General features: G+C 38.5%; 1 protein-coding gene across 1 annotated transcript; it reads right to left on the bottom strand.

Moving 5' to 3' along the window:
* Positions 1-4,637: 4,637 nt before the first annotated feature.
* LOC130455584 (28S ribosomal protein S11, mitochondrial-like) lies at positions 4,638-5,599 on the bottom strand. The gene has a single exon (XM_056806264.1). The coding sequence runs from the start codon at positions 5,597-5,599 to the stop codon at positions 4,976-4,978; it is 624 nt and encodes a 207-aa protein (XP_056662242.1). The 3' UTR covers positions 4,638-4,975.
* Between the last annotated feature and the right edge of the window lie 6,883 nt (positions 5,600-12,482).

Here is a 12,482-nt window from a genome sequence, read left to right on the forward strand (position 1 = left end):
TAAATGACTCACTCAGAGTCACATAGCCAGTTTCTGAAGCCAAATTTTAACTCATGATTAGTCTTTCTGATTCCAAGTCCAGTGCTCAATCCACTGTACTACCTACCTGCCTTCTCCGTATAGAATACAAGCTCCTTGGGGACAGGCACTGTTTTACTTTTTTTCACTATATTCATGGTGCCTAGATCATGAGTATGTTTATAATAAAAACTTATAGATCTATTTCTCCTACAAATTTTTCTGGGACAATGAGATAAGATAGTAATCAAAGGACTGGGTCTTGAGTTAGGAAGACCTGGGTTCAAATTATGCCTTAGACACTTACTAACTGTATGAGCCTTACCCAGAATGAGAACAGGTCAGGAACTTGGGTGGCGGGTTGAGTTATCATTAGAAGAGGCAGCATGATACAATGGAAGGATTTTGACATAGAGGGCTAGGGTTCCTATCCAGGCTCTTTGACTCACAGTTTAACCATAAGATATTCTCTTTCCAGGCTATAGGTTCCACATTTGAAAAATGATAATGATCTGGGGCTATGTGACCTGGAATGCTCTGTGTATTTTCAAATCCCAAATTCTAAGATTCTAGAATAAGCTGGTTATCTAAGGAGGAAGAGTTTGAGAACTGACTTGATTGGGGGAAGCTAGGTGTCTCAATGGTTTGAGAGCCAGGCTTAGAGATCCTGGCTTCAAATCTGATCTCAGACACTTCATAACCATGTGACCCTGGGTAAGTCACTAACCCCTGTTGCCTAGCCTTTACTATTCTTCTGCCTTGGAACCAATGCACAGCAACAATCCTAAGACAGAAGGTACAAGATTTTAAAAAGGAATTGACTTGATTTGGGGTGTCAAGAACAACAAAGAATGGCATGATCAACAACCTGGGTGAAAAATGTAGAACCTGACATATTGGCAAAAGATGGATGGACTGAAGACAGCAGCATTAGCCAGCATAACTGCCAGGGAAGTTGAATGATATTGATGGATTTTTCCATGAAGAACAACCTTTACATGTTTGTTCAGATTTCCATTCTCTTCCCTTAATTCTAAGAACGATGATCATGCTTTTGTAAAAGAATGATCACAAGTGGAGAGGGGTGAACATTTAGTTCCTGGAATCCCCTAAGCCACCTAACCACCTGCCCCAAGTCATTGTCTTTTTTCTCTATACCACCTATAAATATTTGATTAATAAATTAGTATTTGAAGTGGTTAATTTTTTATTTATTTATTTTTATTTTAAATTTATTTATGCCCACCATATTATACACATTCTTTTGGCTAAAAGCAATTTTCAGTTCTCTGAGAATATTGGTCTCAAAAAGATAAAATTTTGGTCCAGGAGGAAGCCTGAGGTCATTGGAAGTTCAGCACAATTTCAGAAATGCATCTCTTCCTCCTATTCAAGTCTAGGTTGAGTTCATTATTTATTTACTGGGTCTATCCAAGACATATATACTAATGGACCAACTTCAATAGACCATCCATCCATTTGTATATTGTAGTCTGAGCAAGAGGTAGCACAAAATATATCATTAAAGAGATATATGACCACAAAAGGAGGCAGGCTGATTGTACAGCAAGTGCTAACAGATGGTATACACATGTCAAAAAATCTAAAGGAAGGCCCTCTCATGGGAATTCTGTGCAAGGGAGGGATGCAACCTGAACCACATAGGTTAAGAAAGTGTATATGGATGATTCCTGGTGAGATTATTCAAGTATCAATGAAGTACATTTTAAACTTCTTCAGGGGAAGGATGACATGAACAGACTCACATTTTGGGAAAGTCAACAGAGTAGCTCTCTGAATGATCAATGGTATGGCAGCCAGTGATACAGCAGAGAAGAGGATGTTGGGCAAGTTGTAATATTTCTCCATCTCTCTCTCTCTCTCTCTCTCTCTCTCTCTCTCTCTCTCTCTCTCTCACTCTCTCTCTCTCTCTCTCTCCTCTCTCTCTCTCTTTTTTCTTTCTCTCCCCCTCTATACTCCTCTCTCTCTTCACACAGAACCATTGATGATATAGAATATGTTATAGTCTGTACTCTATATAATTATATGTAAAATGGAAAATTTTGCCATGAATAAAATGCAAATTCATTAATGTATAACTTGAGTGCTTTTGAATAGTCCACTTATTTGTCTTTACTTTTTAAACCAAGGCAATCTTTGTTCTACTATAATCCTGAGACACTTCTCCCATTCTGTGTGATCTTTCAAAGACTGAAGATAGCCCCATAAAATTTTATAGAAGCATGAAATAGACATATGGGACTGGTACTTTCTTGATTGGCTTAAAAAATGATAGTTACATCCAGGATTTTTTTTTCCGTATTTCTGTTTTCTTTCCTCTTTTTACTACCTTAATGATCTGTCCCACAATAGTCTTCATATTAATACTATTTCATTTCCAACTTGGGCCTCCTTTTCATATCTGTGGGCTAGTTGAGCCATTTGGCGTTACTTGTACTTTATGTAGTCTGCGTTTCTTTATATAATACATCCGGATCTATTCTCATTGGATTCCAAGGTGGTGTCCTCGGTCAAAAATGAAAGAGTTTATCATAAAATTTTTTATCGAATTCCTCCTTTGGCAGTAGGGACTCATTGTAGAGTTTGAGCACAAAAGTGTCGAGATCAAGTTGGTGTGTAAGATCAGTAAATCTGGTATCAATGTGAGGGACAGTGTAAAAAAGATAAGAGTATGGAGTACAGAAGGTACATTATGAGGTTATTGTGATATTTTCTGAAAAGCAGCAATGAAGGCTTCTCTTGGGGGTGGATGTGTAGTAACGGTGTTAGAAATAAAGCAGGAAGCTTCAGAAATTATGCAAAGGCAAAAGGTATATAATTTAATGAATGTAAAGAATGAAGGAGAGGTGAAGGTGAGAGTTGAGGAAGTAGCCATGGAAAAACTTACTTAAAAATAACTGCAAAGTTTCGAACATGAAAGACTGGTAGTGTGTGTGTGTGTGTGTGTGTGTGTGTGTGTGTGTGTGTGTGTGTGCCATTGACATGAATAATAATGTTAAGAACAGGAAACAGTTTAGTGAAAGATAAAATACTCATTTGGGTATGTTTGGAGATTGAGGAGCTAAAGACCATCTGTATAGAAGTGAAAACTAAAGTCAAGCAATAAATAAATTGTTGAAAGACAAAATGTACAGGAAAAGCAGTTGAGTGGTGAAGTGGGTAGAGATATCAGGAAGATGAGTCTTCCAAAGTTCAAATCTAGTCTCAGATACTTATTAGATGTCTGACTGTGGGCAAGTCCCTTAACCCTATTTGCCTCAGTTTCCTCATCTGTAAAATAAAATGGAGAAGAAAATGTCAAACTATTCCAATATCTTTGCCCAGAAAGACCCAAATGGGCCACAAAGAGTAGAACATGACTAAAATGACTGAACAATAATACAATGTAGAGGAAAAGAAAAGAATGCCAATGGAAAATGAAAATAGTTACTTTAAAGGGTTGGGAACAGTAATAACAATGATTATGATTACCAACACCACCACTAATAGCTAAGATTTATATTATATTTACTATGTACCAGGCACTGTGCTAAGCATTTTACATTTATTATTGTATTTAATCTAGAAAAATTTTTCTATAAATGCTATTATTATCCTCATTTTACACATAAGGAAACTGAGGTAAATAAGGTTAGGCAACTTGCCCAAGGTCTCACAGCTAATAAGTGTACAAAGCAAAAGTCTTCCTGACTCCAAGGCCACTTATCTATCTACCATACCACCTAGACGTCCAAGAAGAGGAAGAAGAGGGAATGGAAACAAAGAGGTAGGAAAACTCTTATTCCCATTTTATAGATGAGCAAATGGAGGCTTGGAGAAGTTAAATGATTTTTCCAGGGTTACACAATTAGAAAACATTTGAGATAAGATAGAAAGCAGGTTGTCCTAAGGTATAAGGTAATTAAAAGAGCAGTCACAGGTGGATGGGAAAAGTAGGATACATTCTGAGGATAAAATATGAAAAAGTAGGGTAAGAAAAAAAGTAAGAGAAGATAATTACCAAGACCAAATCCTAAGGAGAATGAGAATGAAAAGTTTCCAATTTAACTGGTATTGAGTTGTTTGCTGGCTTTGGGGAAAGAAGTATTGATATTTGGGAACTATCATCTTGCAGGGTAGATGGATTCAGGAGATTAAGGACAAAGCAGGTAGTAATAACATGGCATTGTTACCTCAAGAGCTCCCAAATGTTCTCAATTCTCTAATAATGATGATAATATTAACAACTCACAGTTGGATAGTGCTTGGTGATTTTGCAAAGCTGTTGACATATAAAACTCTCATTTGACCCTCACAAGAAACCCTTGAGGAAGATGCCATTATGATCAGTATCATAATGGAACCTCAAGGAAGGTAAGTGACTTGCCCAGAATCACACAGCTAGTGAGTATCTGAGGCAACATCCAAGCACATGTATACTTGAAGGCACCTCTAGCTTTGCATCCACTATTTATCCCTGTCCAAGGAATCTGAAATTTCTATGATCCCATGAGAAGGCCAACTCCACAAGGGTGTTTCACCAGTTAATTTCTATTGTCAACCCAGTCAAAACATTTGCTAAGATAGTATCTCTGTCTTGAAAGATATTTGACTTTCACTTTTATTTTATTTTTTTTTTTTTTTTTTTGGCGAGATCGATTTTATTTTGTCAGTGCTGTGGAGCTGATCACACTTGCCAGAAGTGTACTTGTAGCACCCCCTCCTGTCCAAAGAGGCACTGTTTCACAGTAATAAGCACTGGTTAATTTTGCATACTTAAAAAATATGCACTCATATATATTACTAAACAAAGGAGAAAATCATCTTGTTTTTGCCTTCATTGAATCCTTGACTTATGTTTCCTGAGTTCTGTCCAATGGGAACAGCTCTGCATTGATCTGAAGTCAATCTAAAGGTGAAAACTGGAACCAGGTCTCAAGGCAGTCAATTAATTTCTTCATAGCCTCCGGGCTTTTTTTGGGCGGCAACCATTGTGTGGGATGGGTGTATTATCCGTGATTGAGATCACCTCCAGGCCCCCCATGGTCAATCCCTTGATGGCAGATAAACGCCCTGGTCCCAGGCCTTTCACCACCACTCTGACATGGATCACTCCCTTCGCTGTGGCTTTCACTGCTGCAGCAATGCCTGCAGTTTGTGCTGCAATCCCTGTGGCCTTTTTTGCATTTTTGAACCCTTCAGTGCCACAAGAAGTTCGGGCAAATGGCTCATTCCTGGAAGAGACCACCTGGATGTGTGTGTTGTTATATGTTGCCTTAATGTGAGCTATTGGGATTTCTTCATATTTCTTGCCTCCCCATGTCAAGGAGCTCTCTTGGTCTGGAACTGGAGGAAAAATGCTGAACGTGCTGCGTTTCTGGGCATCCCCCGGTTCTACTTCAGTTTCTTCTTCTGTTTTTTCCACCACCTCCAGGGACCTTTGTGAACCTGTGTGGAGAGCACAACCTCGGGCATCGTTCCGGGCCCCCAAAGCATGGGCCCACGTCCTCAGAGGAAAGAAGCGTCGACTCAAGATCCCCAAGACCTGCCGACTTTCACTTTTAAAAGGGAAGAGGGGCATTTCCAGTTATTGGTCAATTTATATACATTCAAACTATACTTTTTACTGTTTGTGTTTTTGTTTTTTTGGTTTAAATGTACTAGTTGAGTCAATGGTACTTATTCGAGTATGAAGCTCAGGACCATGGACAGATCCTCCAGTCCAGGCTTTAGTCATCACTGGTTTCCACAATGAAGAACACAAAATGCAGGATGATGGAGCAAAGACCCAGTTGTTTTAAGCTGAAAACTGGGATCTTTAATGGAAGGGGACAACTCAACTTTAAATTGAGTGCCAACAATAATGAGACCATAGAAAACCATATCTCTGAAACAGAGAAGGGAATGTGCAAACTGGGAAACCAGCTTTCCCCCAGAGGAACAAGTAACTGGCAGCACATACATGTACAAAAATAGCAAATTGAATTAAATTTTTAAAAGTTTCACTTTCATTGCTCTGCCTTTAGAAGGCTAATATCAGGTAGAAGGAACTGAAGAAATGCTAGTTTGCTTAGTTGTTCCACATCTAATGCTTGTACTCTTTACCTAAGTCTTACGCATTTTTTCATGGCTAATTTGGCAACTTTTGCAGGTATAGTAGTGAACCTGGGCTTGGGCAGTCATGAACAATAAATGGTTTGTGTTTGTGTGTGTGGGCATATTGGAACAAACAGAAAAAGAGAGAGGAAAGAAGAGGGAGAGACTGGCAGGCAGATACAGAGAGGGAGAGAGAGGCAGAGAGAAACAGGCAGTGAGATGGTGAAATAGATGGAGAGGGGGGATCAGAAATCTAGAGCAGAGGTGGCCAGTGGGGGACTCCAGGGACGGCGACAGGCTATTGTTAAGCAGTGCAGAACAAGGCAAGTCAGCCAAGCTGTTTCCTCTCAGATATGGCTCTCTTCCCAGTGTTGGGGTCTTTGGTGGCAAATCAAATATTCTATTACATTACATTCCAATTTCAGACATCTCCCTCTTTGGGCTCTTGGGTGGTATATTTTCCAAAAGTTCAGAAATATTTTCCTGCTCACCATCTGCCTCAATGACTGGACATATTGGACATTGACACTAGGACCAAACATCTGTGGCCCAAGGACACCAACCTGTCACCAGTGATAGAAGCCAAGGGATGTCAAACACACAGCTCTCAACCTAGCTGAACCCAGCATGTTGACTATGCATAAATGATTTATCTGCCTATTGTATGTTTATCTAACATTGTGTCAAGACAGTGTGGATTCATTTTAAAGATTTTATTGTCTCCAACACTGTAGTAATATTTCTGTATCATAATTTTCATTGGTCAAGTAGGGTCTAGAAGATAAATCTGATGTGTGATGGAGAGGCAAAAGTACTAGACTGAGACCCAGGAGGCATAGGCTGTCAAACCAAAACTTCTACCTGCTACCACTATGGTCTTGAATATGTCCCTTAAATAGTTCAGACCTCAGTTTTAAAAAAGTAAATTGAGGTAGTTGTATTCATTTAGATAAGAGAAACAAAACTTGGGGACAAAAGGCATTATAGTAGTCTTCAAAAAACTTTTTGTTATTTGGAAGGGGGATTAGCTTTGTTCTGTTAGGCATCAGAGAGTAAAATTAGGAGTGAAGAATGAATATTTCGTAGACTGAAATTGTGAAGAGGCAAAATTGCAAGGAAAAACTTCATGATTTAGTTTTGCAAAAGAAGAATGGTTTGTCTTGTCAGGTAGTTTTCCCTAACTGGAGGAGGACTCAACTACAGTACTTATCCTATTATCTTGTAGAAGTGATTTTTTTTCCCATTTGGTCACTGAGATGATCAACAGGGTTTCCTTCAATTCTGAAATTCAGTGATTCTGTGACCTTCTAATTTCCAAGATATTTTCTATAAATAACATCCTATAATTTGATGCATTTGCACATGGGTTGATGTTATCTATATTTCATTCAAATTCAACCAAAGTAAGACTGTCAGGTCCTAGACACTGAACTCCCAGCAAGTGTTTTATTTTCTCCTTTGCTTTCATATTTTCCTATGATTCATTGTTTAAATTTTAGGGAAATGAATCTAATAATAATTCATGTTCTTTAAAGGAAGCAGAGAGAACATTGCAAAGCTGGAGAATGAGTCTCACAGCTCTCTCTGGTGTTAGCCTGGCATTGCTGAAAATGACTTAGCCCAGACATTCCACAATCATCAACTGATATTAGGAGAAGCGATTAGCACTTAGCCCAACTGTGGGATAATTCTAACTAACCTGTTTCTATATCAGCTCGCTCCATTCAACTATAATTGTTTATGTCAGTAATAGGTAGGACAACCTATTGTCCTGAATTGCCTTGGCCCCATTGCATCAAAACCCAACAATGGATCTAAGGCATGACAGCTGGATGCAAATACAACTGAATATATTGGAGAAGGGCATGGGGCAAAAAGCAGTCAAAATAGCTTTCTAACTTCTATAATGTTAGTTTATAGGGAGACTATAGAAACTATAGTTCATAGAATGTATAGACTATCTAGTCCAAATCCCTCATTTTAAAGACAAAGAAATTGATCCAGAGAGAGAGACATGACTTTTCCATGATGATATAATATAGATAAAAGAACAGACCCATGATTTGAACTCAGATCCTGTGAATCAGAGTATGATCTTTTCCACACCATATTACCCTGTCTCATCACTATTAGGGTTCTCTGAGGAGCAAGCATAGCATTTAGTATTGTCTTCTACTTTAGGGTTTGTGGCACTGGGAAAGCCTTTTAATATATATCCTTTCTATATCAGAATGTTGTGTTTGGTTTAAGCCTCCATCTAGTAGGGTAAAAGCCTTGAGAAAACATGCCAGTAAGGTAGATGAATAAAAATACTAACTCTAGAAAATCTTAAATAATTAATGAAATATGAATTACATCAATATTTTTATGATGACAAAAAGGCAGCATAGTGTAATGTGTAAATTTTAGATTTAGTCCACCCTGCTTAGTCTTTAGAATTTTAGTAACCAGGAATGTATATACCCCCACTTAAGGATTACCTGTGGGGGAGGATGGTCTATGATCTGTGTGCGCTAGTAAGTGACAAATCAGAAACAATTGGCTGACCCCCTAGGCTGTCCTAAGCCAAGTTTAAGCCACCATTGGTTCATGTGAGACACTGGAAATAATGTAAAGAACTGCCTTTATATTTCACGTCACTTCCTGTGAGAAGGAAAGGTTTTTGCCGTCTTTGGCAGGTTTTTGTGGTGGTTCTTGACTTGGAGGGCTGGAGCATGGAGACCTGAGACTGCTTCTTTTAGGCGACCATGTGGTGAGTGTTAAGGCTGAATCCTCTTTCCCTGGCTTTCTGAAGGCACTAGCTTCCAAGGAGGCCCCTCATCTTGGAGGAGGCCTCCCAGCAGAAGCCGAGCTACATTTAATCTTCTGGGAAGGTCCTTTGGCTGAGGCCTCTGAACTCCCCCCTGACTCAGGCCAGACCATAACAGTTCTTCCCTTTTTTCTCTTTCTCCCTCATTCTTAATTCCTTTCTTCTATTATAAATAAACGACCATAAAATTCTATACTGACTTGAGTATTTCATTGGGATTTAGAATTTAAATTCCTGGTGACCATTAAATAATATATTCAGTCTCAACCCTAAAATTTACCCTTAACAAATGGATAGAGAGAGAACCTTGGAATCTAGAAGATTTGGGTTAAAATTCCTCCTTGAACTTGCACTGGCTATATGACCACATGCAAGTCATTTCATCTTTCAGTTAATCGGACAACATCCTAAGATAGAAAAGTTGTAGAATTGGTGAAATTTCCATTGGTAGCATAAATTTCTTCAACAATGGATTTCTAGGTCTGTTCCAGAAATAAAACATTTTATATATACCATCTCATTTTATATACAGTTACTTTGATTCCAAAGTAAGTTATTAATCACTAAAATAACATTAGGCAAAGCCATTAAGGACCTGTAATCATAAGTATGGGAATCATTTTGCATGAAGATATCCTCCATCAAGTAAGTCCTATCAGTTTTTTGATTCTGGAGTTGTATTATCTTCCTGAGGGCAGCTAAGTGGTACAGTGGATGGAGTGCTACCCCTAAAGTTAGGGGGACCTGAGTTCAAATCTGACCTTAGACACTTATTAGCTGTGTTTATAGAAAAGTCGCTTCCCTATTTGCCTCAGTTTCTTTTATGAGTTAGTGAAGGAAATCGTAGACTACTCTGTTATCTCTACCAAGAAAACCCCAAATGGGTTTACAAATATTGGGAAACAATTGAACAACAACAACAAAAAATCGATGGCATCTAGGTAGCACAATAGGTAGAGGACCAGGCCCTCAGGTGGAACTGGTTCCATCTAGCCTTATATACTTCATAACTGTGTGACCTTGAGCAAGTCACTTAACCATGATTGACTAGGTCTTGGCACTCTTCTGTTTTAGAGTTGTTACCAAAACAAATTGCAGTATGACACATGCCTGAGTTCTTATTAGAGGAGAACCTACGTCCCTCCTGTTTCAGGTTCCACCATGTCAAACTACTTTTTAATATAATTTTTTTAGTTATATATTGTTATAATTTAAATAAACTAGTCTAGGAATATATCACCTTGGATGATTCTTTTGGACTAATCAGTTTTTACAAAGGAGCTAGTGTTTGGACTTGGGGGACTGCTTCTGATAACTTGGAGCTATGTTCGTTCACGAATTCTTTAGATCTATTTCTTCATTTGTAACAATTACAGGGTTGGACTAGGTGACCTTGAAGGCAAATTTCAGTTTGAAAATATCAGATTTTTAAAAATATTGTAAAATGAGATGCATAAAAACAGTAGTACTGACCTCCTGGGATTCTTGTACGGTTCTAAAAAGATAATTAATAAGATAATGTAATTATTATAATTAATAATAAAATAATAATTTAAATGCTTCACGATCTGAAAAGTATTACATAAAGTGCTAATTATTGTCATTGTTATTTATCAAGATAAATTAAATTAATACATATTTATACCTATATTTTGGGCTTATATTTCTTTTCCTCAGTCCCTGGGAACCCCAAGGAGCATGTATGTTCAATGAAAATTCCATCCCCCTTCAATTCTTTAATGGCTTAATGGGACCCAACACATGCAAACCCAAGCTTATTTCCTCTCACATGTTTCTATTTCCAAAGGTCAACAATTTCATGCTGAAGTGTTACACTGTGCCATCATTTCCAGGAGTTCTCATGGAGAAATACATTAATTGTCTGTGACTATAATTGGCTTTATGATGGCAGCTGGGCTAGAGTCTGGGAAAACGCCCCCCAGAACAGCTGTCAAACACATAACCTGGCAGGAAGGCATAAAATGTCAACAGTCTTCCTTGAGCAGAATTGACACCCGATAGAGTCATGCAGACCCAGTGATCAGGAATCTCTCTCAATGTAATGATTTCCAAATCAGCTTAATTTAAAATGGTTTCTATGGAGCAGGCAAACATGCCACTTTTCTACTCTTCTTGGTGGAGGGGATTATTTGAAGGAGCAAAACTCAAAGCTATCTGTCATTAGGTGAGTGTTTAGAAATCTGCACAATGATTAGACAGCAATTACATTATTTATCCTGCATTTGCTAGGCATTCATTTTTATAATTAGAGCTGATTCGAAGAGGACCAAACCGAAAACAAGGACCTCGACCTGCCAAGAATAACTAGCTTGAGCAATCAAACACATATTCTCCAATGAGTGTTGTGTGTCTGACCCCTCTGAACTGAATGCAAAATGGTAAAAGGAAGATAACTTCCCGGTGTGTCAAGCTTCTGCTTAAAGGCTGTTTGAAATGGAAATGGAAAATACTGGCAAGAATATGAACTGGTCTTCCTTTTTTTGCAGATGAGAATAGTAAAAGGAACTGGACTTTTGTTTTCCATTTTATAGAGCGTGTGTGTGTGTGTGTGTGTGTGTGTGTGTGTGTGTGTGTGTGTGTGTAGGAGGAGGAAACTGTATCAGTGTGGGTTGGCAACTTCTCCCCCAGTTAAAGCTGAAGAGAACTGATAGGTTAAGTGACTTGCTCAAGAGACACAGATAGTATAGTATATGCCAGAGGAAGTACTTGAACCCAGATCTCATTGGTTGGGATTATTTACTTTCTTGCCACTGTACCATAATGCTTAAATATTAGTAAATCCCAAAGGACAGGGAAGGTAAAAATCAGTATTGACTGAGTTCATGATTAATGAAGGCATCATACTCATTAGTTCAAGATTCTCTTTCACCTTCAGGAAGAAAGGAAGGAAGGAGGGAGGGAGGAAAGGAAAGAGGGAAAGGAGGGGACAAGCAGTCATTAAATTCTTTCTATGTGCCAGACACTGTGCTACACACCAAGAGGGTATTGCCATTTAAAAGCATTATCTGATTTGATAACTCTTGATTTAATAACTGTTGATAACTCACAACCACCCTAGGTGCTACTATAATCTCCATTTTATAGTTGAGGAAACCAAGGAAAAGAAAACTTAAATTACTTGTTCAAGGTCACATAGCTAGTAAGTGTCTGAGACTGGATTTGAACTCAGGGCAGCTAGACTATAATTCATGAACATGAGTCTTTCCAAGACTTATCATGCTGACTAATGACACAGCAGCAGACCTACTTCTCCCATCAACAGTGGACCAATTCCAATCTGTCCAAAGTACTGGAAGAGAATTATTGTGGCCATTGAATTAGGGAGCAATATCAGTATATCATAACAGTACATGTTGCCTAGTAGAGGACATGGGTACAGGGTTCATATCAAAGCAGCACCTAACCCTCTACCTGAAGAGTGGATCTGAGGAGTTTGCCTTTGGTAGGGCCTGAGGGATGGAAGCTTTTAATGAACGAAGTCAGCATGAGGACTTTTGTGACCGCATTGTATGAATGGGCTTTGGTGTGTGCCTGTGGA

This window comes from Monodelphis domestica, chromosome 7, assembly GCF_027887165.1.
Source record: "Monodelphis domestica isolate mMonDom1 chromosome 7, mMonDom1.pri, whole genome shotgun sequence".
NCBI lineage: Eukaryota > Metazoa > Chordata > Mammalia > Didelphimorphia > Didelphidae > Monodelphis > Monodelphis domestica.

What these genes read in the sequence shown, in the direction of transcription:
- LOC130455584 (XM_056806264.1), bottom strand. Translation starts at nt 5,599, where the DNA reads ATGCCCCTCTTCCCTTTTAAAAGTGAAAGTCGGCAGGTCTTGGGGATC.